Source organism: Neovison vison, chromosome 6 (genome assembly GCF_020171115.1).
Source record: "Neovison vison isolate M4711 chromosome 6, ASM_NN_V1, whole genome shotgun sequence".
Lineage (NCBI taxonomy): Eukaryota > Metazoa > Chordata > Mammalia > Carnivora > Mustelidae > Neogale > Neogale vison.
Window position 1 is genome coordinate 155,943,453 of NC_058096.1, and position 27,927 is coordinate 155,971,379.

Consider the following 27,927-nt stretch of genomic DNA (forward strand, 5'->3'; position numbering starts at 1 on the left):
AGCCTATCTTTTGCACACTTCTGATTTCTGGGGTTCATATTTAAGAAGGAAAACTTGGGGTGTCTGGGTGGCTCAGTTCTTGAGCTTCCAACTCTTGATTTCAACTTGTGATGAGTCTCTCATGGGATTGAGCCCCACGTCAGGCTCCAAGCTCAGTGTACAGTCCTGCTTGAGGGTTCCTTCTGCCCCTCCCCCCTGCTTGCACACTCTCTAAAATAAATAATCTTTAAAAAATAATAAGAGGGATAAAAATAAAAAGAGGGATGCTTGGATGGTTCAGTTGGTTAAGCATCTGCCTTCAGCTCAGGTCGTGATCTCAGGATCCTGGGATCGAGTCCCGCATCAGGCTCCATGCTCAGCAGGGAGACTGCTTCTCCTTCTTCCTGCTGCTCCCCCTGCTTGTGCACTCTCTCTCCCTCTCTCTGGCAAATAGATAAATATATAATTTTTAAAATAAAAAAAAATAGTAAGATAAAAATGTGGCTTAAGTATTTTTCCAAATATAAAACTGCACTAAGGACTGTAGTTTTTTGGAGCTACACTTCACAAGACATTGAATGGCTAGGGGAACTCTTGTTCTGATTTACAACTAAGAGAATATGGGCCCTAGGCTTCAAGTTCACCTTGGACACCTTCACACCTCCTTCTCTAGGTGGACTTCCTTCTTCATTTGTAGGTCTGGTACCCAGCTGTGCTACAGTGCTCTCCAGGAAGCTTACCTGCAGTAGCTCGAACAATGTTCCAAAATAACTGTTCCCTCCTTTGTCCCAAAGCTCTCATTCCCTTAGTAAAATGGTAGGTTCTTTCTGTCTACCAAAAGGATTCTGTCTTGCAACTTCCCCCTCTCACTTGGCACTTTTTGTCTTGCATTTGTTCATGTATTAGAATCTCAGCTTTGCCACACGGTGTGACTCTGAAGAAGTCACTTAACCTCTCTCAGGAAATAAGAGCTATTGCCTATTTCAGCTGCTGCTGTCCCTCAGAAATGAGCCCCTATGCTACTGCTGTCCCCCAGTTATGAGCCCCTTTGCCGGGAATACTAGGATCACACAGCATGCAAGTGAACAGAGAAGGCTCACCAGATGTTTTATGAACCAAGGTGACAGTTTAATGCTCTATAAAAAAGCAAAGTTACATATCAAATATCAAAACTCAAAAGTTTAAAAAATTCAATCATACACATATATACTTCAGAAATCACATTAACTAAAAAGGACACAATTGTCCCTGAAATGGAGACAGGCCTGGAGATCTGGGTTGCTTCACTCATTGTGACCCTCAATCTTCAGAGCATTTTCACCAAACACCTGTATCCTCAATCAGGCACTAGAGTCTTATGCAATTGCCAGTTAGAACCTCTAGTTTCAGGAATAGCCACACCTGCAGGATATTCACAAACAGTTTATTAAGAAGCCAAAGTTCACTGAAGTCCAGTGGAATGAGTTCTCAGCCAAGCCAGATCTCCTGTTGTGATGTGGAAACTGGGGTTTAATATAGTCCAAAGTTACACCAGAAGTTAGAACACAATTACACTGAGAACTTAAACTCAGTTCAGAGTTCATTACTCTCAAATCACTGGTCTACATACAGGTTTTCCTTCTAATGGGATGGGACCCAATTTGCATCCTAAGGAATGCATGGTATAGAGTAAGCACAGAATGAGAACAAAGGGCATTTCAGTAAGAAAGGAGAGAATGAATTATGATAACATAGCTAAGAGCATTCATTTAACGTTGAGTAATCCACAGGTCTGATTCTGTGAGAGGGGATTATTGAAGGGAGGGCAAATCACCTGGTGTGGTCAAGACCCAGTTCAAGTAGGCAGTGTACAAATAGTATAGGTTAAGGCCTGATAAAGAAGGACTTGGGATATTCTCTTAGGGGAATTTGAGTATATTCTGCAGGCAGTGGGGAGTCAATTATTAACAATGAGATGGGTTTTACGAAGAGATTTAAGGGAAATGTAAAGCTGACTTCCAACCTGTTCAGTTAAAGTGGCCACAGGACATCCAAGCAGGTGGGGATGACTAGAAGGTGGCTAGATGTACACAGGTAATGAGGTGAGGTCTGAGGAATGGACAAAATAATTGAAAGACAGAGACCAGTCATTCCGTAAACATTCATCACAGTGCTTCTGCGGGTCTTAAGGCACGGACAGAAGCTGGGCCACAGGAATGAATGAGACACATGGCCTCTGCCTCTTGCAGCTTATGACTGAACTGGAGGGAGCTTTAATGGCTACTACATAGCATTTAAGTACAGTTGGTGCTAAGTGCTGCAAAAGAAAAGCAAGGTGTCCGAGAGCACATAGGAAAGGCGGACCTAGCATGAGGTGTTGCAAAAAGCTTCCCTGTGCAAAGTGTGCTTGAGCCAAACTCTGAAGGACCAAACGGACTGGGGTAGAACAGAGCGTTCCAGGCAGAGAAAAATGGTAGTTCAAAGGTACTGCATAGCAGGGAGGAAGCTGGGAAGTGGGGTAAAGGGAGAAATATGAGGCATCAAGGGCACAGAGGGCAAATGAGAACATCCAGGTAAGAGTAGAGTATGGCTTATGGAGTCAAAAAGAGACGAGTCTGGCTACAGACAATAATACGGAGGAAATCAGAAGAAACACAGGTCAAGACTATATCGAGCCAGTTCTTGAAGACGGACAAGAAAATGAGGACAAACACCAGCACCAAGTAGGGGAGGATGGGGTGTAACCAGTAAGGGAAGCACATGATAAAAATGGTCCACAATGGAGCTGGACTCCTGAGGTTTGATAATAGTTCAGAAAAATCATTTTTAAAAAACAGGCATCTTTTAAAAGAAATCGCATTATTTCTAAGTGTCAAATAAGCATGGTTCAATCTTAGAAAAATACCGTATATATGCAAAACGAATTGGAGAAAACAACCGATGACAGTAATAATGCAAAACGATAACTATTAGTACAATGCTACAAATGCTCTCAGCTCTTCACCAAGTCCATTACAAAGCAGCCCTTAGTTTTTCATCTTCTGGATGTCAGAAGTACACAAATCTAGTTAAAGTTGATTCCATGACGAGTGATACTTTAATTGGTTCCTCATGTAGATGAAATTCAGTGTGCACCACTCTATTATTCACCTGAAAGATTAAAGCACAAACTGTCACCTGAGAGATTAAAGCACTGAGCAAAAGGCTGTTAGTGAACACTACAGAATGAAAAGGCCGAACGCTATGCATTCCAGAAAGCGATGCAAATGGCACTAGAAAGAGCATGTCCCACCAAGTACTTGGAATGCAGCACTCTAGGTGAGAAAACCAGTAGACTTAGGTCCACAGAGCAGGGTTTGGTCTCAACTTGCCCTGGAGTAATGGCAGGCAAGATATGAATCCTTTCTGAGCCTTGGGAACACAAGGTAAAATGAAAGGGTTGGATTATACTATGTCCAAAGCATCCCACCGCTCTACAATCTCAGGGTTGGTTGTAAGTACATTTATCATCTGCTACCTAACGAGGCTGCATGTGCCTTTAATACAAAGGCCACACCATGCTCATTTCTGGATTTTTTTTTCTTGCTAGTGTCCACTCAACAAGTGCTTTAAAAATGAAGGGTGGCGCCTGGATGGCTCAATCGGTTAAGCGGCCAACTGGTGGTTTCAGCTCAGGTCATGATCTTGGGGTCCTGGGAATCGAGCCGCACCTCTGCAAAGAGTCTGCTTGAGGATTCTCTGTCTCCTCTTCCTCTGCCCCTCCCATGAACTCTCTCTCTCGCAAATAAATAAATCAATCTTGGGGTGCCTGGGTGGTTCAGTGGGTTAAGCCTCTACCTTCGGCTCAGGTCATGATCTCAGGGTCCTGGGATCGAGCCCCGCATCAGGCTCTCTGCACAGCCGGGAGCCTGCTTCCTCCTCTCTCTCTGCCTGCCTCTCCGCCTACTTGTGATCTCTCTCTCTGTGTCGAATGAATAAATAAAATCTTTAAAAATATATAAATAAATAAATAAATATTTAAAAAATAAATAAAAATAAACGGTGTTCAGTAAAGGCTTGGAGAACACTGGTCAGCACAATTTTTCAGTTAGCTTTAGCTAAAATGAATTTCTATTTATAGTTGGTTAAATCTGTCTTTATTATAACATATTCCTGAGAAGCTGACAGGAAACTATATTCTTTTAAAAAAAAAAAAAAGAAAGAAAGAAAGAAAAGAAACTATATCCTTAGAGAAACTAAGCAATATAAGATATTTGGGAATACAGGTGAAATGAGTGTCAGAATTGTTGTGGTCCCTCCCTATAACGTTTCCCCCCAAGGTCTTACCTCAAATGAGGCGAAAAAGAGTTTTAAAAGCTATTAAGCATCATAGGTAAAGTATTAGCAATAAATCTTTCAATTTTAAAGAAATAAAAATAGTGACCATACCCTGGAGGGGAGTAGAGTAATTAATACGTAATTGTGATTAGGGCATGAACTCTAGAAGCACTCTTCCCAGGTTGCAGTGCCAGCTCGACCACTGACCAGGCCCCATCTGTCACAGTGGATGCAAATCCCACACTGCCTGAGGGGTGTTGGAAGACTTAAACGAGATTAGTACCTGTGTAGCACAGAGAACAGTAACTGATCCGGAGTGAGCCATGCAACAGATAATAGATGTTAATAGCATCTTTGTTACTGTACTCTCTTTTTAAAAAATATTTTATTTATTTGAGAGAGAGAGTGTGACAGAGAGAGCGTGAGAAGGGAAGAGGGTCAGAGGGAGAAGCAGGGTCCCCACTGACCGGGGAGCCCGATGTGGGACTCGATCCCAAGGTTCCAGGATCATGACCTGAGCTGAGGATCAGACGCTTAACCAACTGAGACACCCAGGTGCCCCACGTTACTGTAGTCATCTACAGTCTTTTCTAATTAGCTTTCTTTGGGTGTAAAACTCTCTGATTAAGAAGAAAATGGCCCATTAATCCTGATATGATAAACAACAATAATTGGGCCATTCTCCAAACTATGGTTTGTGTATAAATCTACCACCATTATTGTGCACACAGGCATTCATTCAACAAATGTGTACTATGGGCTACAAACTGGGGAGACAAATGTGAGCTAGAATCAGTCTTTGAAGAAGTCCTAAGATTCCCCCCTCGAGGGGAGTGGAGTCAGGCCAAAGCTTGACTGCAAGGGTGGCTACAGAGCAGGCAGGAACTTGAAAGCTCACCTCAGACCCGATGCACTCGTATTGCCAAAGAACAGAAAGTGTCAATACCCATTTCTCTCAGCAGTTGACTCAGCCAACTTCTCTGAATGCCGCCATCATCAAAACTCATGATCAGCCCATCATTTCCAAGCAACTTTTCAGTATCTCTTAGGTCTTCATGGCTAAAGTCAACCTTCTCCTGAAAACGCTCTCAACAAGAGCCATTACCATCAGGACAAAAGGAGCACGTGCTCCCTTGGAATTTACTTACTTTGGTGAAGAAGTCAGCGATGTGCCACTTATTTCCATACTGTTTAAAGACTGCAGACATCGCTTCAATCATCACGGAGCCAGTGCGAGGGTGCCGTAAAGCAACATGATCTACAAAGCAAACAGAAGATGTTTCATCCATTTTCCTCCTCTCTTTGCACCAAACTTTGTCTTTCACCCCCATTTAAACCTGGAAAATGGCTCTGAACTGAGAATACAGAAGCACAGACATGAAAAGGGGAAACACCTGAGCCTCCCAGGGGACTCCTGTGACCAGGAGTGCATAAACCCTCAAGAGGGCAATTCTTTTATATGAATTTTTAAAATAAAGCTTTTCAAATATACACAAAGGAAGAAAGCAAAGTTTAACAAATTCCCCATATAATCACCCCCTACACTCAACAGTTATCACCATTTTGCCATATTTACTTCATTTTCTCTTCTCTATTTTTTTTTTCCTAATGTCTGACTTTTGCTTTAGGATTTTAAGCTGAATATCCCTAAAACACACCCATATAGAATTCATTTTGGGGTCCTCAAAAGTTTAGTGAAATTTTTTTTATTATTAGTTAGATTAAAAAACATGAAACATGTCAGTTTAGTGTGGAAATTTGATGGGAATCCCAAATTTTACCCTCTAATTAATAAATCTAGGTTGGAACAGAAGAAAACATGGGGACATCTCTGCAACTGCAACACGGGCAAAGGTTTCTTAGAACACAAAAAGCATGAACTATAACAAGAAAAAACTGATTAATTGAATGTTGTCAGAATTAAAAACTTTTGTTTGTTGCTTTTAAAAAACAAATAAATAAAAAATAAATAATATAAAAATATATAAATATATAAAATATATAAATATTTTTATAATATAAATATATAATATATATTTTATATATTTATATAAATATAAAATATATTTATATTTATATTATTATATATATTTTATATAAAATATTTTATATATAAAATATATAAAAATATTCATTTGAGAGACAGAGAGAAAGAGAGAGAGAGAGAGCGCCCAAGCACCAGGAGAAGGAGAGGGAGAAGCAGACTCCCCGCTCAGCTAGGAGCGTGATGCAGGACTCAATCCCAGGACCCTGGGATCATGACCTGAGCCAACGGTAGTTGCTTAGCTATCTAAGCGCCCCAGGCACCACAAAACTTTTGTTTTTTGAAAGATGTTATTAAGGAAATGAAAAGCAAGCCACAGACTGGGAAAAAATATCTGTAGTACATACATATCAAAGGACTGGTATCCAGAATACATACATAATTCTTACAAAATAACAAGAAAACTGACAACCCAATAAATAATTGGGCAAAAGATATGAACAGACATTTAGCAACAGAAGATAAATGAATGGCCAATATGTACAGGAAAAGATAATCAGCAGTCCTCCAAGAAATGCAAATTAAACCCCCAAGGCAATACTACTCCACACCCATCAGATTGTCTGAAATTTTTAAAACAGCTCAAGCCAACTGATTACGAGGATGTGGAGCAACTGGAACTCTCTGACACTGCTGGCGGGAATGTAAATGATGCAACCACTCTGAAAAACCATCTTCAATTTGGCAGTTTCTTTGAAAGTCAAACACAGGGCACCTGGGTGGCTCAGTCAGTTAAGCATCTGCCTTCAGCTAAGGTCATGATCCCAGGGTCCTAAGATCAAGTCCCGTATCTGGCTCCCTGACCAGTGGGGAGCCTGCTTCTCCCCCTGCTTGTGTTCTCTCTCTCTCTCTACCTGACGAATAAATAAATAAAATCTTAAAAAAAAAAACAAAAAAAACCCCTCAAACATAGACCGACAGTATGAACCAACCATTTCACTTTTTGGTATGTACCCAAGAAAAACAAAAATCACATGCCCAAAGAATTCCACACACGTGTTCACAGCACCTTTACTTTTAATAACCAAAAACTAGAAAAAACTCAAATGTTCACTCAGTGAATGGCTGAACACATTGTGTTATATTCACACAGCTGAATACTGGTCAGAAATAAAAGGAAATGAACTGATAGATAAAACAACAAGGATGAATCACAAAACCATTAGGTAGAGTGGAAGAAGACAGGCAGTCAGGAAACACAGATACTATATATAATTCTACTTATATAAAATTCCAGAAGATGTAATCTAACCTGTGGTAACAGGAAGTACAACTGTGGTGACCCAAGGATGGAGACGGAGGCAGGGATAGATTTCAACATGAGGAAACTTTTGCGGGTGACAGAGGTCTATGCTGATCTTGATCATAGTGATGGTGTCATGAATGTATACTTCCATGTGTTCAAATGGTACACGTGGGGTATATACGGCTCATACTTCAATTACGCCTCCATGACGTTGTAAACAAGTCCACAGAACGTATCTGTTCAGCGTGGGAACTATACAGGAATTTCAGTATTGTCCCTCTGAGAGTAAATCTGAGTCAGAAACACCTCATCACAAAGCTTGACAATCCATACTGTCCAGTGAGCTTTAAGCTGCACACTGTGGCCCAATAATCAGTCAAGAAATCAATTTAGCAGATTGAAACTGCCTTTTTAAAAAAATAATGGGATAAAGTGGGGTATGATAAAAAATATTAAAGTGGTTCGAATGTAGTAAGGGCAGCTATGACTTACAAAACTAGTATTACATGTATATTTGTACTTCTATATAAAATATGTAGTAGACTACAATGAATTATGTGTTTTATCAATTCTAAAACCGAAGTTTCTTTTTCCCACCAATCTGAAATCTGGATGTGCTGTATAATCTTCTCTGTGGCACAGATTAATTGGTAGTTTCTTAAGGATACAAAATAATGATATGTCTTACAATCAAGGCATTAGATTGGGTGAAACACCACAGCTATTTCTTCCTGTGGGCTATGGCAAATAACATTTGATAACCTCTGACCCAACACAGTCTCAACCCTTTTGAAGAATCAGGAGCAAGTCAGGAAAACAACAATCAGAGTAGCTGCCAAGTCCCTTATCAAATGATAGATTATAAATTTCTCATTGCTTTGAAAATAATCAGTGATCATAAGTCCATGGCCACGAGGTCAGACCTCAGGACAGATTCTCAGCCACAAAAAAATGAGTCTAATATTGGAGAACTTTAGACTCTGGTCGAAAGCTAGGAAATGTCCACAGATTTACGAAACAAGGTCAAATAAAATATCATTAGGACCGGGATTCTCGATATGTGCATTATGAAGTTGTTTAGAGGGGCGCCTGGGTGGCTCAGTCAGTTAAGCATCTCCTTTGGATCAGGTTGTGACCCCAGGGTCCTGGACCAATCCTGCATCAGGCTCCCTGCTCAGCAGGGAGTCTGCTTCTCCCCCTACCAAACCCCACCGCCCACCCCACCCCCCCTCCCTCTCTCAAGTCAATAAAATCTTTAAAAAAATAAAGTTGTTTAGAGAACTCTGGCCATAGACCATGAGTGGCAACCACATGACTAACTACAAATAGCCAATAAACAGGTGAAATCTTGTTGCAGTTTCTCTCGCACAGAAGACATGCTTCTGTCACAAAGCAGGAGAGACAAGCTCTAGGACTCCCTGGGGTCAGGTAGCTGGTATAAATGTTTCTGGTAAGCTAAGATGACAGAAATCTGAATTTTGCTGAAATCTTCCAATTATAAAAGAAGATAACTCAAAAATGTTTTAAATCTATTTTTTTCCACATGATCTTAGCCAAAAGGCCAATAGGTGATTAAATCCATTTGTTGAATGGACAATACATCCAAATGACTCACAATTCACCCATCGACAGACTGTGTATGTATATAGATATACATATGTATACACACACACATATATATCTTTACATATTTATCTTTCATGTGCACACACAGTAGAATATTACCCATTTATAAAAAAAGAATGAAATCTTGCCACCTGTGACAACATGAATGGACTAGAGAATATTATGCCAAGTAAAATAAGCCAGACAGAGAAAGACTGCCATATAATTTCACTTAGACAGGGAAACTAAAAACAAAGAAAAAGGGGTGCCTGGGTAGCTCAGATGTTTAAGCATCTGACTTCGGCTCAGGTCATGATCTCAGGGTCCCGGGATAGAACCGCATATCATGTTCTAGCCCTGCACTGGGCTCCCTGCTCAGCAGGGACTCTGCTTTACCCTCTCCCTCTCCCCCTGCTCATGCTCTCTTTCTGTATTTCTGTCGCAAATGAATAAAATCTTTAAAATTAAAAATTTAAATTTTAAAAAAAATTAAAGTAAAAACAAAAAAAGACTCAAATACAAATGGTTTCAAATTTAAATTACAAAAGGAACCCAGCAGAAGTCCCTCTCTCTCTCCTCATCCCATGCCCAAGAAAACCAGTATATCCATTTCTTGTGTATCCTTCCAGATATACACTGTGTACAAAGAAGCTGATACATATTTGAGGGTACACTCATCCTCCTCCTGATCTCAGCAGCATATTATACACGCTGTTCTAGGACCTGATTTTTGTTGTTTTTGGCAGTTCATCTCGGAGGTTGTTCATCATCAATACATAAAGAACTTCTTCCTTTGATTAAATAGTATTTACTCTATGGTTTGTCATAATTTATTTAACTAGCCCCCTATAGATAGATGTTTAGGTTGTTCTATTATAAACAATGTCACTGCATAACGTTGCACACATGTCACTCACACATGTACTAAATAATTGGAAGATAATTATGTTTGCATTTATAATTTTGCTAGACAATGCCAAGTGGTCCTCCAAAGAAATGCTATCAATTTACAGTCCTGCCAGGAATTAATAAGTATATTCTTTACCTCTTCAACAAGAGCATACATTCAATCTTTCTGATCTCTGCCAATCTGATAAAAAGAGGTACTCCAATATTGTTTGCTTTCTTCTTATAAATTGAGCATCTTCTCCAGGTTAATGGTGTTCCCTAGGAATTATCAGTTAATAGCCCAAACTCAATGTTCTATTGGGTCTTTTGCTCACTGACTCACATATTAGGAACATTCGCACCCACCTGTGTGCTCCTCCCTATTCCGTCTCCCCCACACAGACACTGCTGTCAGTTTTATCATATACATACATACTTTTACATACTATTCTTGAACACCACATTGTGTTTTCCCTTGAACTTTAAAAAAAATAAATAAAAGCAACACAAAGCCAAGTCTACTGTGACTTTTTTTACTCAAGGCTTGATTTCTGGGGTTTGATCCTTTTTATCCGATGTAGCTGTAGTTCTGCTCTTTTGGGTCCACAATTTTGTCCACACCCCAAATTATTCTTGTCAAGATGCCCAATGAATTCTGTGTCCACCTCCTTTTTTGACCTGTCAGCAGGGCCTGACTTTGTTACTCCCTCCTTCTTAAAACACTTCCTGCAATGGGATTCCAGCACACCACATCCACCTGGTTTTCTCCCATGTCAGTGGGTGCTCCTTCTTAGTCTCCATGGCTGACTCTTCTCCATCCTGACATTCTATGAATGTTGATGCAAGGCCCATGACCCCATCCAGGACTATGGCTTTAAATAACATTACAAGCTGATGACTCCCACACTTCTCTCTCCAATGCAGCTCACTCACTTGATTCCAGATTTAAAGAATCAACTGCCTTCTTTGCCTGTCTGCTGGGACAGCTAATTACCATTCCAAATTCTGGATTTCCCCTCCTCCTCACATCTGCTCTTCCTGAAGTACTCCCCACAGAGGAAAAGGGCAACTTCTTTCTTCCATTTGAAAAATCAGCCTAACTTAACCCCTGTAGATGTATGATGCCTAAGCTCAAAATTTCAGCTCTTATCAGCTGCGGCTCCTGCAGTCTCTCCTAAAAATCTCCCTCCTCGGGATGCCTGGGTGGCTTAGTCAGTTAAGCGTCTGCCTTGGGCTCAGGTCATGACCCTGGAGTCCTGGGATCGGGTCTCGCATTGGGCTCCCTGCTCAGAGGGGAGCCTGCTTCTCCCTCTCCAACCCCACTTGTGTTCTATTTCTCTCTCTCAAATAAATAAATAAAATATTTTTTAAAAGTCCCCTCTCTACTGGATCATTCAATCAGCAGCTGTGCACCAGTACCGCCCATCTTTACAACAAAAACTTTGCTCCCTCATCACCATCCAGATTGTCTATTTCTCAACTCCCTTTATAGCATCAGAGTTGTTGTATCTAGTTTCCAATTTCTTTCTTTAGCCCCCATCTCTTCAAAAATAACAAATAAGAACACAGAATAGTGCACCGAAGGCCTATGCATCCACCACCCAGATTTAACAAACAGAAAACATTTTGCTTTATCTGTTCCAGCTCTTCTCTTCTGGTGAAATACAGCTGAATCTTCCTTTGAAATTTCTCCCCAATTACCTTCTGTCCCACTTCCCTACCTTCTGTACTCTACCAGAAGCAGTCCCTGTTACAAAGATGTTGGCTGTTCTTTGTGCCATATTTTTATACTTTTACCACTATATGTTCAGTCATAACAGATTGTATTACTGTGTTTTCAAATCTTTTTGTTAAAGGCATACAATCTGTATTGCTATAGCTGGCTTATCTTCATTCATTGTTCCATTTAAAACTTCTCCACTCTGATTCTTTTCAACTGGGGTACAGTACATTCTACAGTATGAATAAAAACCACTTTTAGTGGTTTTTAGCTTTCCAGCCACTTCACTCTCCCTCCTATAAACAATTTCAAAGAAGTGCCCAGATTCGAGTGCTTAATGCACTCTCATTCACCCACTTTACAGTTTTAACACTGGGAAGTCCAGTATCCAGGAAACCCCTCCACCTCTGGACAAACTGGGGCAGTTGGTCATCCCATCTCATGTATATACATGTGCAGAAGATTCCCCCATGCAGAGGTTCCCAAACTTTCTCAGTTCATGGTGCCCTTAGTGTCTTAGGAACTTTTTTTGCATTGCTCCTAAACCAAAAGATGTATCTCAGAGTTCCATTTACCCAAGCAGTTAGGTCTAAGCTCAGTATTACTATCTAAATAACTTATTGGCCACTCAGGGTGAAAGAACTCACACAAACTGAAAGACAAGTAATATTTTTATTTCATTCTTAAAGAACCATAATTACTTACTAATGCGATGTATGCACTTGTTGGACTCTGCATGACTTTTCAACCTAGAATACCTAAGTACTTGCTTTTAAAGCTCAGCAACCCTCCAAAACCTAGTACCCCCAAGATAGGGTATCACTTAAAGAATGCAGCATAATCTGATTGTAGAAATCATAAACAACCTTCAGCTAGTGACTCCCAGAATTAAGTACAGCTGTGTGACTTCACTGTGGGCCCCCCCCCCAGTTTGGGGACCACAGCATTAAGGTATATATGCAGATGTGAAACTGTCGGGTCATGGGATGAACATGTCTTTAACTTTACTAGGAAGCACACATTGCTCTCCAAACAGGTAGGATTAATCTGCTCTCATCAGTGGTGTACGGAAGTACCTGTTGCTCCAATCCCCATGTATACTCGGTACTGCCAGGCCATTTATGTGTTGTCTGATGAAATAAAAGTGGATAACCCTGAGCATCCTGGGCTGATGGGAATTCATGGAAATCTCCAAGGCACCTATTCTTCCAAACGAGGAAACTGAAACCTGAGCTCGAAGCAGAAAGTAAACATGAAAGGAGTTGCACCCTGTCCAAGGGACTAGGACCACCTCTAGCGAGGGCACGAAAGCCTTAAAGGTGTGCCCGGGAGGTGCTGGAGTTCAGCCAGAGATTCCTGCATTCGCCTGTGATCCCAAAGAGAGTTGCAGTGGTCCACATGAATAATAATCCTCCCTAAAGAAAAGTATTTCCTATTCGTGCTCCCAGGAGTCCCACAGACGGAGAGTCAACAAATGAACTAAGACTTCAAACACACAAACAAGCCACCATGAGGGACAATCAACAGAAGCAACCCAAGGACTTAGGTGGGGGAAAAGGTAATGGGAATGAGTAGAGTGGAAGAAGGTAATGGGAATTAGTATTTCAAGGTTACTTGAATCATCAGGGAGTAAAAATAAGCTATTTTAAAATTAACTTTAGGCTACTGCATAGGTATAAAATTTCACAAGGAACCATGAGAAAAAGAATTATGGGATGTCTACCCTCTAGATCAGTAGGGGGGACAAAAATGTTAGACTAACATACTAAACTAAAAATCAAGCAAACACAAGGGCCATAAAGGAAGGAAATAAAGCAAAAGAAAAATAAATAGCACAAAACAAAATGGCAAAAGGGCAAATAAATCAATAGTCGTAACAAAGACAAATTGCCCTAATTTACCAGTAAAAAGATTGATGATGTCACACTAAATTTAAAAAAAAAACAGGGGTGGGCGCCTAGGTGGCTCAGTGGGTTAAGCCACTGCCTTCGGCTCAGGTCATGATCTCAGGGTCCTGGGATCGAGTCTTGCATCTGGCTCTCTGCTTAGCGGGAAGCCTGCTTCCTCCTCTCTCTCTCTGTCTGCCTCTCTGCCTACTTGTGATCTCTCTCTGTCAAATAAATAAATAAAATCTTTAAAAAAAAAAACAGGGGTGCCTGGGTGGCTCAGTGGGTTAAGCCTTTGCCTTCAGCTGATGTCATGGTCCCGGGGGGTTTTGGGATCAAGCCCCGCATCGGGCTGTCTGCTCAGTGGGGAGCCTGCTTCCTCCTCTTTCTCTGCCTGCCTCTCTGCCTACTTGTGATCTCTCTCTGTCAAATAAATAAATACAATCTTAAAAAAAAAAAAAAAACCAGCTATATCCTATCTAAAAGGGACCCACTTAAAACATAAAGGCGCAAAAAGGTTAATAGAAAACAGTTTGAACAGTACACCAGGCCAATATCACAAGAAGGGCACTACTTAGGGGCACCTGGGTGGCTCAGTGGGTTAAACCTTCTGCTCTCCGCTCAGGTCAGATCCCAGGGTCCTGGGATCAAGCCCCACATCGGGCTCTCTGCTTAGCGGGGAGCCTGCTACCCCCTCTCTCTCTGCCTGCCTCTCTGCCTACTTATGATTTCTTTCTGTCAAATAAATAAATAAAATCTTAAAAACAAAAAAAGCACTACTTGGGACAGGAGGTTCACTAAAGGGTGCTTAAAGCATTTTGTCTTATTTCTTCTATATATTTCACCACAATTCTAAAATCGTATGGCTCTACTCAAGTTGTGTCAAAATAAAGCAAAACCACTGGGACTACAGAAGAAACAGACAGGCCTATCAGTAATATAACGTATGGACAAGCTTATCTGATACTGGCAGGTCAAAGAGACAAATTTAGTAGAGACACAAAACAACTGAACACAATTATGCTTAACTGATAGAAATATTTAGAGCCCTACATTCAACAAGTGCAGAACATTTATTCTTCATTAAGCACACACAGAGTATCTAGGAGATACCAGATGCCATCAAAAAAGTTTACCAGAGGGGGGCACCTGGGTGGCTCAGTGGGTTAAGCCTCTGCCTTCGGCCCAGGTCATGATCCCAGGGTCCTGGGATCAAGCCCCGTGTCTGGCTCTCTGCTCAGCAGGGAGCCTGCTTCCCTTCCTCTCTCTCTACCTGCCTCTCTTCCTACTTGTGATCTCTGTCTGTCAAATAAATAAAATCTTTAAAAAAACAAAAACAAAAAAAGTTTACCAGAGGGGTGCCTGGGTGGCTCAGTCAGTTAAGTGTCCAACTCTTGGTTTATCTCAGTGTCTGTGAGATGGAGCCCTGCGTTGAGCTCCCTGCTCAGCATGGAATCTGTATGAAAATTCTCTCCCTCTGCCCACACCGCCCCCAACCAGGCACACACACTCTCACTTTCTCTCCATAAAAAATAACTAAATCTTCAAAATTAAGGAAAAAAAAAAGTTTACTAAAGACCAAGTCTCAACAGATTTCAAATCCGTATTGTAGGGGCGCCTGGGTGGCTCTGTTGGCTGGGCGTCTGCATTCGGCTAACATGATCCTAGGGTCCTGGGAACAAGTCCACATTTGACTCCCTGCTCAGCAGAAAGCCTGGTTCTCCCTCTGCCTCCTGCTCATGCTCTCTCTATCTCTCTCAAATAAATAAAATCTTTAAAAAAAAATCAGTATTGAAGTCTATATTCTTTCTCAGTTCCTCGCACAAATGAACCAGATGTCAGTAACAAAAGGACAAATTTTAAAATCCCAACACAGAAATTTAGAGACATAGTTCTAACACATACAAGAACAATGGAAATCTAAGAACTCTTAGAACTGAAGGTTAAAAATGTTCCATGTTAAAATGCGAAGGACAGAGTGAAAGCAGTGCTCAGAAGGGATTAGAGCTCTAAAAATGCTTATATTTTTTAAAAGATCAAAAACAATGAGCTAAGCTGAAACAGCTGGGGAAAGAAGAGTAGCATAAACACCCTCAAAATGAAGACCAATGGGAACAAGAGTCAAAATTAATGAAACCAAAAACAGATATGAGAGAGGATTAACAAAAGTAAAGACAGGTTCTTAACTGAAGACACCACTGGCAAGACTGATAAAGAGTAAAAGAAGAAAGCCACAGATACCAGAGATAAAAGGGGCATTACTATCGATTGACTGGACATTTCACATGATTAAAGATGTAATGAATCCTGGGCCAAGAAATGTGAAAATAAATTTTTATTTTTCTCCCACGGAGAAGCCAGTTTTCCCGGCATTATTTACCGAACAGCCCATTCATTCCACCTGGATCAGCAATGGCTTTTTTGTCACCTGTCTACTTTCCCTGCATATCTGGTTCTGCCTCTAGGTTCTCTTCTATCCCAGTGGTCTCTCTGTCTATACAAAGAGTTTTTGATATTGCTGTATGACGAAGTATTCATAGCTTACAACACAAAACCTCTCAAACATCTGCAGAGCTCACTCTTGCTCGTGTCCCCCAAGTGTCTACACAACCATCAGCTTCCCAGATATACATCTGTTTTAAAACTGCAATCTCTAGGGCGCCTGGGTGGCTCAGTGGGTTAAGCCTCTGCCTTCAGCTCAGGTCATGATCCCAGGGTCCTGGGATCAAGCCCCGCATCAGACTTTCTGCTCAGCGGGGAGACTGCTTCCCCTCACTCTCTGCCTACTTGTGATCTCTCTGTCAAATTAAATAAGATCTTTAAAAAACAAAAACAAAAAAACTGCAATCTCCACTCCTGCCCTGGGATACTCCCTATATCCCTTGCCCCTGCATTACTTTTCTCCAAAGCAATAGTCACGCAACATACTTTATTTCTGAAAAGTAACTTTTCCACTGAAAAGTAACCATCGCACAGAAAAGTGTGCAAAGCTTAGGGATATAAAACAGCTCAATACATTTCCATAAAATGAACACACCCTATAACTGGTGCCTTCATCAAGAAACAAGATGGGGCCAGAACTCCAGGAGTCCCCTTCTTGCTCCCTCTGGTCCTGAGCACCACAAACACGGCACGCGGGAGGGCGAGCACTATCCTGACCTCTGACACCACAGGTCAGTTTCGACTATTTTTGAACTTTATACAAATGGGATCATAAAGTAGCACAATATGTAGTTTCTCAATGTTTATTGTCTGTTTCCAACTAGCACATAAGTTCTGAGGAGGGGGAAGTATTTAGTTCTTCTGTTCAATACTGCATCTCTAGTCCTTAAACACACAGAGCCCAGCACACAGTCATAAAATGCATACATTCAATAAAACTGGAACATGAAGTTCCTCACAATGGCCCTTAACTGCTCCATATAAATTCTGTGGTTGGTTGGCATCAGCAGCTCATTTCTTTTCGTACATGTATGGCATACCACAATATGTTCGATGGTCATCTGGGGTGTTTCTAGTCTTTGATGACTTCAAATAAGGCTGCTATAGACATCTGTGTGCCAGTCTCTGGGAGGCAACGTGCTTTCATCTCTCTCAGGTAAATAACCAAGGAGTGAAATCTTACATCTCACTTTAATGGGGCTGTTTTTCACATCTTACCACTAAGTATGTTTCATTTTAAGTTGTACCCCTATGTTGCTTTGTTTACATTTCTTCACTACAATTTATCTTGAAGTCCATATACATTTTTTAAAAAAGATTTTTATTTATTTGAGAGACAGAGAAACAGAGAGAGAGGGAACACAAGCGGGGGAGAGGGAGAAGCAGGCTTCCGGCTGAGCAGGGCTTGATTGATCCCAGGACTCTGGGATCATGACCTGAGCTGAAGGCAGCTGCCTAACAACTGAGCCTCTCAGCCACCCTCCATATACATTTTTTTTTTAAGATTTTATTTATTTTATTTGAGAGAGAGAGAGAGATCACAAGCAGGCAGAGAGTCAGGCAAAGAGAGAAGGGGAAGCAGGCTCCCCACTGAGCAGAGAGCCCGATGCGGGACTCGATCCCAGGACAGTGAGATAATGACCTGAGCCAAAGGCAGTGGCTTAATCCACTGAGCCACCCAGGCGTCCCACTCCATATACATTTTTATAAATTGCCTTAATCCTCTTGAAAGAAGTTAAGATAAAAACATTTAAAGGGGGCTCCTGGATGGCTCAGTGGGTTAAAGCCTCTGCCTTCGGCTCAAGTCATGATCCCAGGGTCCTGGGATCAATCTCCACATTGGGCTCTCTGCTCCACGGGGAGCCTGCTTTCTCCTCTTTCTCTCTGCCTGCCTCTCTGCCTACTTGTGATCTCTGCCTGTCAAATAAATAAATAAAATCTTTAAAAAAAAAAAAAAAAAACATTTAAAGGGGGTCATCTGGCTGGCTTAGTTGGTAGAATACGTGACACCTGATCTCCAGGTTGTGAGTTCAAGCCCCATGTTGGGTGTAGAGATGACTTTAAAAAAAAAAAAAAAAAAAAAAAAGGGCCAGCGAAAGAAATGTCCTTGACCTTTTAATTCTAACTCTCCTCCAAGTGCACCAAGTGAAGGGATGGCTCTTCACACACAAGATTCTTTTGGACCTTATCTTATTATTAATAATAATAGTATTAGTAATGAAGTAATGATGATGATAATATTATTAGCATAATGTATTAGTAATAACAGTAGCTAATTTCCTTTTTTGGATTTATTATGCTAGTTATTATGATAAGCATGTCTGCGGTTATATAACTCAATTTCCATAACATCTCAATGACATAAGTAAATTCCATCATTCCCACTTTACATGAAGAAACTGATATATCTAGAGATAAAAAAAAATGGCAGAACTAGCTTTTGGGCCAAGACCTTTTTCACAGGAAAGCCAATGATCTTATTTACCATGTGATCCTTTGCTCAGAGGGTCATACCTTCCCAGAAGAAATGGACAGTAAGATGTCAACCTGTCATCTCTGAAAAGTGAGAACATGTGTAAAGAGAGATGGGTTCGTGAAGAATTCTCCTTATACGTGTCAATTTGTAAAGCACTGATAATTTAAAAATTTAAAAAAAAAGATATGCATGACCCAGACTTCGTGAAAGAAAAGTGCGTGTCACTGTCATCTACCCTCATGTCTCACCTGCCTGGGTGGGATAGATGATGAAATAATCACTGAACGTGGGCAGCCTCCTCTTCTCAGCCACGTCATCAGACTCCATGGGTTCATCGTCTGTCTCAACACCGCTGTCTCTTTTCTCTGTTTGTTGAAGAACAAAAGGACAAAGTACAGTAATACACCACAGACACCAGGAGCCCTCACTCCAAGTCCCAATGAGCTTGTCTCTCCTCAAGAGACAGAAATATCCACAGAAGCTACAGAGATTGGATGTCAGCCCCACAGGCCACCTGGAAACCCATGGATGGTGGGATGGCCCTTGGAAACTGCACACATCTCTCTCTGACAAGAGGTCCCCTGCCCCCCCAATGATGTGAGGGACTTAAACCATTCCTCAGCCCAAGCTCCCCTTCTATCCCTTCCTCCCAGCCGAAAGGCCCTACTACACTACACGACTAAAGTGACATCAGCTGAGGGGCCTCTGATTTTAAAGAAACAAATAGGGGCGCCTGGGTGGCTCGATCATTAAGCATCTGCCTTCAGCTCAGGTCATGATCACAGGGTCCTGGAATCGAGCCCCGCATCGGGCTCCCTGCTTCGTGGAAAGCCTGCTTCTCCCTCTCCCACTTCTTCTGCTTGAGTTCCCTCTCTCACTGTGTCTCTCTCTGTCAAATAAATAAATAAAATCTTTAAAAACAAAAATGAAAACAAATATTTTGAACTTCTTTTCCTTTTCGTAATCATCTGGATGAGAATTTCTTAGAAATATGACTGTCACAAAGAAGTCTTCACTTACCTCCTCTGCAGGCCTGGATGATAAAGATCTTTGGCTTCTCCTGTAGTGCTGGACAATTTTTATTATTAAACATCTCAAAAATGTCCTCCAGGCTGACTTTTTCACCATCTTCCATTTTAATAAAGCCTTTCTCTCCGTGGGACATAAGGGTAACAAGGCAACAGCCAACATCATCTTTACTTTCATTGAGTCCATCACGAAATGATCTTATTTTCTCAATTAACTCCTGTAAAATAGGTTAACATATTCAAAAGAACTAGAGGTAAGAAAAAGCAGAAATGCGAGAGACAGCCCCTTTCCTAGGCAATCTGAAGACATGGCAAATATGAAAAGAAATCACAACTGAAACAGGATTAGTATGAGATAAACACCACTTCCTTAACTTGTCACTTCCCTTTCAGTTGATTTCTTCTTGTGCCACTGGTTCTTTTTTGACAGAATTGGGGCTTTTCTGATTCTCTACCACAAAATACAACAAAATGACAGCTCCCCAACAGGCTAGTGTATGTAGATTTTATATCATTAGCTTGTTTTAACATATAAAAGTTGTTATTCTCTAAAACTAATGCCCTCAAAATACTAGAAATGGAAGGGAATGGAAGTGTCTACCAATAATATACACCTGCCAGAACCTATGGGGAGACTTCATCAGAACCAAGCCCCCCAGAGAGAGAAGCAAGGCAGGAATGACTGCTACCACTGCTCCCATGCCCCTCATAGGCAAGATCCCAGCTCCTCGCTTCAATAAAGTGAGTAAAAGTTAAATGAAGTCCACCTCACACTGGTCAGAATAGCTAAAATTAACCATTCAGGAAACAAAAGATGTTGGTGAGGATACAGAGAAAAGGGAACCCTCTTACACTGTTGGTGGGAATGCAAACTGGGCAGCCACTCTGGAGAACAGTGTGGAGGGTCCTCTAAAAGTTAAAAACAGAACTACTTTATGACCCAGCAACTGCACTACTACATATTTATCCAAAGGATACAAACTCAGTGATTCAAAGGGGCACATACACTCTAATGTTTATAGCAGCAATGTCCACAATGGCCAAACTACGGAAAGAGCCTGATGGCCATCAACAGATGAAAGGATAAAGATGATGTGATATATGTGTGTGTGATGGAGTACTACTCAGCCATCAAAAAGAATGAAATCTTGCCATTTGCGAGGATGTAGATGGAACTAGAGGGTATTATACACGAAATAAGTCAGAAAGAATTATCACATGATTTCACTCAGAAGTGGAATTTAACAAACGAAACAGATGAAAATAGGGGAAGGGAAGGAAAAATGAGATAAAAACAGAGGGCGGCAAACAAAAAAGACACTTAATCATAGGAAATAAACTGGGGGTTGCTGGAGGGAGGTTGGTGGGGGGATGAGGTAGCTGGGTGATGGGCATTAAGGAGGGAACCAGATGTAATGAGCACTGGGTGTTACGTGCAACTGATGAATCACTGACCTCTACCTCTGAAACTAGTGATACACTGTATGTTAATTGAATTTACATCAAGAATATTTAAAATGAAGTCTAAAAATGGGAAATAAAGAGCTAAAATTCATTACTTACAAATACCATGACTATCTGACTATCTAGAAATATAAAATAATCAACCAAGTAATACTGGAACTAGCGACCAGACATCTGACCAGACACAAGATTAACTCATAAAGATCTAATGCTTCCCCCGACCAGTTACCTGGTAACAATGATTAATTTTTTAATGTTTTTTAAAGATCTTATTTATTTGAGAGAGAGACTACAGAGAGCAAGCATGAGCAGGGGGAGGGGCAGAGGAAGAAGGAGACTGCTCCGTGAGCAGGGAGCCCCATGTGGGACTTGATCCCAGGACCCTAAGATCATGACCTGAGCTGAAGGCAGACACTTAACTGAGGCACCCAGATGCCCTGGCAACAATCACTTAAACCACATAACGAAAAGGGGGGTCCCGTTCATGGTCACACCCAAACAAGGACAATACCTACGAATAAACCTAAGAAACACACATTACCTAAATGAAGAAAAGGAAAACTTTAGGGAAGAGGCAACATACACCATGACAAGCCCATGCTTCTGTTAATACTATTAATTTGCCAATTCTCTCCAAATGAATCTCTATTCCATGTCATGGCAATCAAACTCCCAAAGGATTTCAGGGGAATTTAACCAGATTATTCTCAAGCTCACAGAGAACAGATGATGTTCAGGAAGTGTCAAGAATATTCAAAAGTCAAAAAGGAGGGGGGATAAAAAAGGAGGTCTAGGTCCTATCAAACATCAAAATGTTCTAAAAAAAAAAAAATCACAGTGAGTGAAACTGTGATTTACTGGCAGAAGTATAAACAAATATATGAATGGAATATTTTAGATTCCAGAAACCAATCAAATTGTATACAGGACTTTATTTCACAATAAAGGTGGAGTTTCAAATATGTGGGGGAAGGACACATCATTCAGTAGATGCTGAGACAGCTGACTATCCATCTGGACATATGGCAAAGCCTCTTACCACACACTTACCAAAAAAATAAAATTCCAGAGACTTAGAAAGGAAACCTTAAATTATACAAATAGTACAGAAAAATAATTTAAACATTTTTTAAGTTGGGAAGGCATGGGATTTGATCAAGACACCAAGACCAAAAAGCCGCCAAGAAAGATTGACAAGTTTACTCACAAAAAAATTTGAAAAGACTTCTATACAACTTAAGACAGCAACAAAAATCCAAAGACAAGTAACAGAGACAAGAGAAAAATATTTGTACTACATTTTGTAAATGAATAAAGTCCAGAAAAATAACTCTAAAAGCAGGAAAAAGATGACCGAGTAGGAAAAAGGGCAAAGGAAACAGAACCATTTATAGAAGGAAAATAAGGGCCAAAAGATGTCTAACCAATTTAGTAATCTGGAAAATGAAACTAAGAACAATGAAATACTTTTGCCAGTAAAACTGCTAATATTTACAAATAAACTAAACGTTGCCAGGATGCAGGAAAAGCAGCCACTGGAGCCCCCTAAGAGAATAAACGAAAGGAACATTGGCAGTATCTGTCATCTGATTCAAAACCATGCAATATGTAAGAGATTCTGGTACAATCCTTGGGGAAAGTGAAAGAGTCTATTTTTACCTCTGAAACTATGATAAAATCAAAGCTTACTGGGCAGTTGCTCTTCTGGGCATTTTGACACAGGAGCTCATTCATTATCACCACAGCCCTCCAAGACAAGTCATTCTCATCAACCCCGATTCCGGGAGAGAAAAGTAGTCAATTTCTGGCAGGGCTCCTGAAAACTACGGCACTATGGACATCTGGAGCCAGAAAATTCTTTGCTGAGGGGGCTCTTCCCCCACTAGAGGCCAGCAGTACCCTCCAGGTGAGACAACCAGAAATGTCTCTACACATGGCCAAATGAGGGGGACAAATCAGGCCAACTCCATGAGAACCAGATTTAAGAGAACTAGGAAGAGACAGGAGTGGAATCCGAAGCCCCTGCTGCGCTGTTCCTTGACATTCATTAGCAGGGACTCCTGGGATCTAGGAAGGGCTTTCCTATGTTACTACCCCTAAAAAAGGCTAGGTCTAGGTCAAGACTAAGCTAGGGTTTGAAAGTTCCCACCACGGCTCTTCCACATTATTTTTTCAGTATCATCTAGTTAGGTCACAATGCAATTCCTCCCAGGACTATCAACTCCCTCTCTACACCTCTTCCAGGTTCCAAGTGAATCCCGCAAGGACCCACACTGCTGGAATGCAAGAAACCAGCCTTCTGGTGACTTCTCAAAGGGATTTCTAGGTCTTTCCTGCTCCCAAAGGCTCTGGAAATTGCCTACTCCAGACTCACGCCCTGTCCTTGGGCCTCCTTGCCCATCTTGCTTAGAATGCTTTCTTGGGTCCCCTTCCCTCTTCAACTGCGTAGCCCTAGCCAAGACTGGAGCCCAAGAGGTCCCTGCTTGACTGGAAGTAGAGACAGGGTATCACACACTTAAGATTACAAAAGCATCAGGAAGTTTATGAAGACATTCATGGGATTGCTCAGCAAGTCCTGGTTCTTGCCAGGAATTAAAACCCAGTATTTTTATTTTTTTTAAGATTTATTTATTTATTTGAGAGAGACAGAACATGAGCAGAGGGAGGGGCAGTGAGAGAGGGAGAGAAATCCTAAAGCAGACTCCCCCACTGAGCATGGAGTCTGACACAGGACCCTGAGTGGAAACCAAGAGTCAGATGCTTAACTGACTAAGCCACCCAGGTCCCCCTCGAAAACCCAATTTTAAAAAATAAAATAAAATAAAGGAAAATTATAAGATCCAAGTTACATTTTTTATTTTTGTTTTTAATTTTACCATTTTATTAGGATCGATGCACTGTGTGTGCTCAAACCGGCACTGGCCAAGCCACTCCTCCATCAGACAGATGTCCCGGTGAGCCCCAGGTCTGTTCTTCTCCACGCACATGACGAAAGCCTTCCGCTTGCCCCTCAAGTCATAACAGTCCTATTTTCCAAGAAAGCCAAAAATATTTAAACCAAATGAAACTCAGCAATCCAAACACATCACAGATATGAATAATGAGTCTCTTCTAGGATCAATGGTGAGGTTTCCCAGTTCAGATCAGAGCTGCAACAGGGACTGTCTCTTATTAGTCATGGAAGGAGGGTGGGGGGAGGCGTGACTAGGCTTATCCTTTTTTCAAATATCTTCCTTGCACTAGGACTAATAGGCCAATCTCAATTTTAAATGCCTATGTATAGTTATCACTATCTGTTTAAGGAAACATGGCAGACAGAGGAGTAGAGTAAATGACCACACAGGGCTGTAGTCATCCAAACCCAGAATAGGGGACATTCTACAGACAACCTGGTTTCTTCAATAAGTAAACAATAAGAAAAAAGGTTAAAGAAGGGAAAAGTATCCTAAGTTAAGAGCCTTAAGACACAAAAAAAATAGGCTATAATAATTGTGTTGACTTTGTATAAGTCCGCATCCTGATTCAAACAACACATCTGAATTCTGGAACACTGGAAAGAAATTTTAAAAATAAATAAAAATTAAAAAAAAACTAAACAAAAGAGAACACCTGCAAAAGACAGGACCCAGTCAATGAAATCTGAATTCCAACCGCATCTTTGCACACACTAAGGAAGTTGTTTTTAGGTAGAATAAAGGTACTGCAGTTGTTTTGAAACAACCTCTTTCTCATACTAAAGATTTAGAGGTTCATACTAAGGTATCTGTAGATGAATGTGATAGGTTATCTGGATTTGCTTTAAAAGAATGGGGCCAGGAACCAGGCAAAACAAGACTGGCTCTAAGTTACTAATTTGCTGAAGCAAGGTCATAAGTATATTGGGTTGGAGTTTGAGAGATTTGTCTTTCTATTCTATTTTAGTATTTGCTGAAAATTTACATCATAAAACTTAAAATAAGCAAACAAACCCCATCCAAGGCCACACAGCCTGTTATCCTCCAACCTCCAGTGCCTCATTTTCCCTGATTTATAAAACAGAAATAACAGCAGTCTACCTTGTTTGGCTAATGCAGGCACAGCGGTTTTAAATGGCTCATGTTTATCTTTCACAATCACAACAGAAAGCAGTGAGATCTGACCACCTGAGACAACCATACAGCTAGTTTCATTTAACCAACAAGAGCAGCATAAAAAATATTCCAATGTCAGCTAAAGTGACTAAGTATCCTCATTCCTAACCAGTGTGTAGTGCTAAAGTAAGAGCAAAAATACTTACCAGTTCGCCATCCACACAATCATAGCTTCTCTTTGGAATCTTTCTTGGAATCTCTGAATGAATTTTCATGGAAAGAGAATAAAACAGAAAAAGGGCATTACTGCATTATTTTTTCCACATTTTTTTCTCCCCTTTTCAATCAATCCACTGTCATTCCTGTTTACAGGAAGCTCTTCCCAGGGAATTCTGTTGTTTCAGGCTTTCAGGTCCAGTAGGCTTCAATCTCACTTTAGAACAGGTTCCTTGGATTATGAACACACCCTCTTTCAAACTCATACAAGGCTAGAAACCTAAAAAAGACCTCCCTTAGGCCCAGTTACGTGCAAGGGCAGAAAGACAGGCAAGCAATAAAAAGGACAAGGTGTAAGTGCTTGACATTACTGCACTTGTACTTCCTGAAGAGGAGAGCAAGACGTAATAAAGGGAACTAGTTGTTCTTTTTAAATTTAACATAATCTCTTAGCATTTAATTCAAATATTTATTGGGTGCATCCAACAGCGCACAGCCATAATCTTGCATAGTCTGGATGATTCTGGAAAAAAAAAAAAAAACTCACTTTGCCAATAGTAAGAGAGACGCAAAGCCTAAAGAGCTGAGAACACCTGAAGTGCTCGTGTGATGGGGCTGGTACAGGTGACGAAAAGCAGGGAGAGCCAAGCCTCCTCCGGGCGGGCAGGCTGCCTACACGCCACGGCGGTGTACCGTTGTGATCCGCTCATTACAAATATAAACAACACCAGCAACGGTAACACACCTCAAAGCTCAGTCAGATAGTAAACACGCTAACGGCAGTCACCCACGGTGTATTTTAGTGTCTACATCGATGGCTCCCATGTAAGTGCTGCTTTCTCTGTCTCACACGCACTTAAGTGTGCATATGTTTATTAAATCTGGAGGGAGTTAGCCCCTCCCTTAACCTATTACATACTGCATTTCTTGACCATAAGCCACATCTTCCTGGGATTAATGGCAAATAGTCCCATGGTGCGCAAGAACAGGAGCCCTTCGCCCCACACATGCCCTGGAGATGCGACAGCGGGAATTCCAATACCGCGCTGCTCGCTGCATCATTTGTAAACCTCCCACATCATCTCTTTTTTTTTTTTTTTTCCCACATCATCTCTTGAAGGTACATGTTAACAAAGCATCTCAGGCCTGCTGAGTCGATCTGATCTCTGAGTCCACCCCAAAATGTGCTGGTAGATCCTGATGGCTGCTCTTCGATGGGTCATTCGGGAACCGCGACTCTCGGGGCTGCTTGCCCCCTAGTACCCCCGCCCCCTGGCTCCCACTTCCCGCCGCGCGTCACCGGGTCCCAGGGCGCCCGCCGGCTCTTCGCTCTCCACCAGAGTCAAACCGGGCGCCCCGCCCCCGAGCCGAGCCCGGAACCCCGGGGGCAGCCGCGCCAAACCCCGCGCTTACGCGGGCCGGGCCCCCCATGCCCAGTACCCTCGGCTCACCAGGCCCCGCCCGCAGCCCGGGTACCTGGCCGCCCCCAGCTCACCCCGGTCGTTGCCGGCCCCGGCGCCCTGCCAGCGGCGGAGCAGGTCGGCGCGGCGGAGCTGCTGCAGCACCTTGACGAGGACGCGCGACGCGGAGGCGGGCTCGCAGTAGTGCTGCACGAGGAGACCCGCCAGCCTTTCCTTGCTGTTGCCCGCCAGCTCCAGCCGCAAGGGGGTCACGCGCGGCTCCTCATCCACAGACTTGAGGAAGATGCGGAAGTTGCTCAGCTCCTGCGGGGACAGCAGGTCCAGGGTCTCCTGCACGCGGCTCTGCAGGTCCACGGCCGCGGTGATCGGAGGCGCCCGGAGGCCGTTGAACTCTGAGCGCCGGCAGCTCTCCAGGCCTCTCTCCATCGCCACCCAAAGGTGCCGAAACGCCCGGACCGGAGGGACCCACCGCCGAGGTCAGCGCCCCGCAGACCGCGCACGCCTCCCGCTTCTCCGCTTTGTTTTGTAAAACGGAGGCGTTTCCGCCCGCTTCTGCAACAGCCAAGCGCGCTGGCCGCGGTGACCCGGACTCTCCCGCGGTGTTTCCTCTCCCGCCCCGCCCCGCTCTCGAGGCCCCGCCCCCGCCCCGCCAGCTCCGGGTTAACCCTTGGAGCTGGTTTACGAAGTCAGGTGGGCTCCTCGGTGGCTCTCTTCCACGGCTGCTCGTTAGGGTCACCTGGGTGACCTTTAAAAAACGACTCGCGCCCAGGCGACAACCTAGCCTGATTACATTCGAATTTCCGGGTGGCAGACCCAGACATTAGCAGCTTTTAAAGCTCTTCAGTTGATTCCAATGTGCAGCCTCCTTTGAGAACCACTGATCTTAGATACAGAGTGTTTATCAGCTATTTAATCCACTGGCTCCTACTTGGAAGAACCACTGGGAAGACCTTGGACGCTAAAATAACACCTAGAGACTACTGCATTCAGCCAGCTTATTTTGGAGATGGGAGTGGTGAAAAAATTGAAAATTGAGAATTTGAAGTCAACAATAAGTTGGAAATGCACAGTGCTCAGCCTGGGGGGCATGGAAGGGACACTGCTTTGGGGAGCAGATCTCGGCTTGGCAACTGCCCACTGCTGTCA

At 42.2% G+C, this 27,927-nt stretch overlaps 1 protein-coding gene across 1 annotated transcript; it reads right to left on the reverse strand.

The window, feature by feature from the left end:
* Positions 1-1,085: 1,085 nt before the first annotated feature.
* LOC122909062 (caspase-14-like) lies at positions 1,086-27,354 on the reverse strand. The gene is made up of 7 exons (XM_044252633.1): positions 26,856-27,354; positions 25,351-25,403; positions 23,951-24,100; positions 19,603-19,828; positions 18,831-18,947; positions 5,424-5,533; positions 1,086-3,108 (listed from the first exon to the last, which is right to left on the reverse strand). Exons 1-7 carry the CDS (start codon positions 27,205-27,207, stop codon positions 3,007-3,009), a joined length of 1,110 nt encoding a protein of 369 aa, XP_044108568.1. The 5' UTR covers positions 27,208-27,354; the 3' UTR covers positions 1,086-3,006.
* Positions 27,355-27,927: the final 573 nt, after the last annotated feature.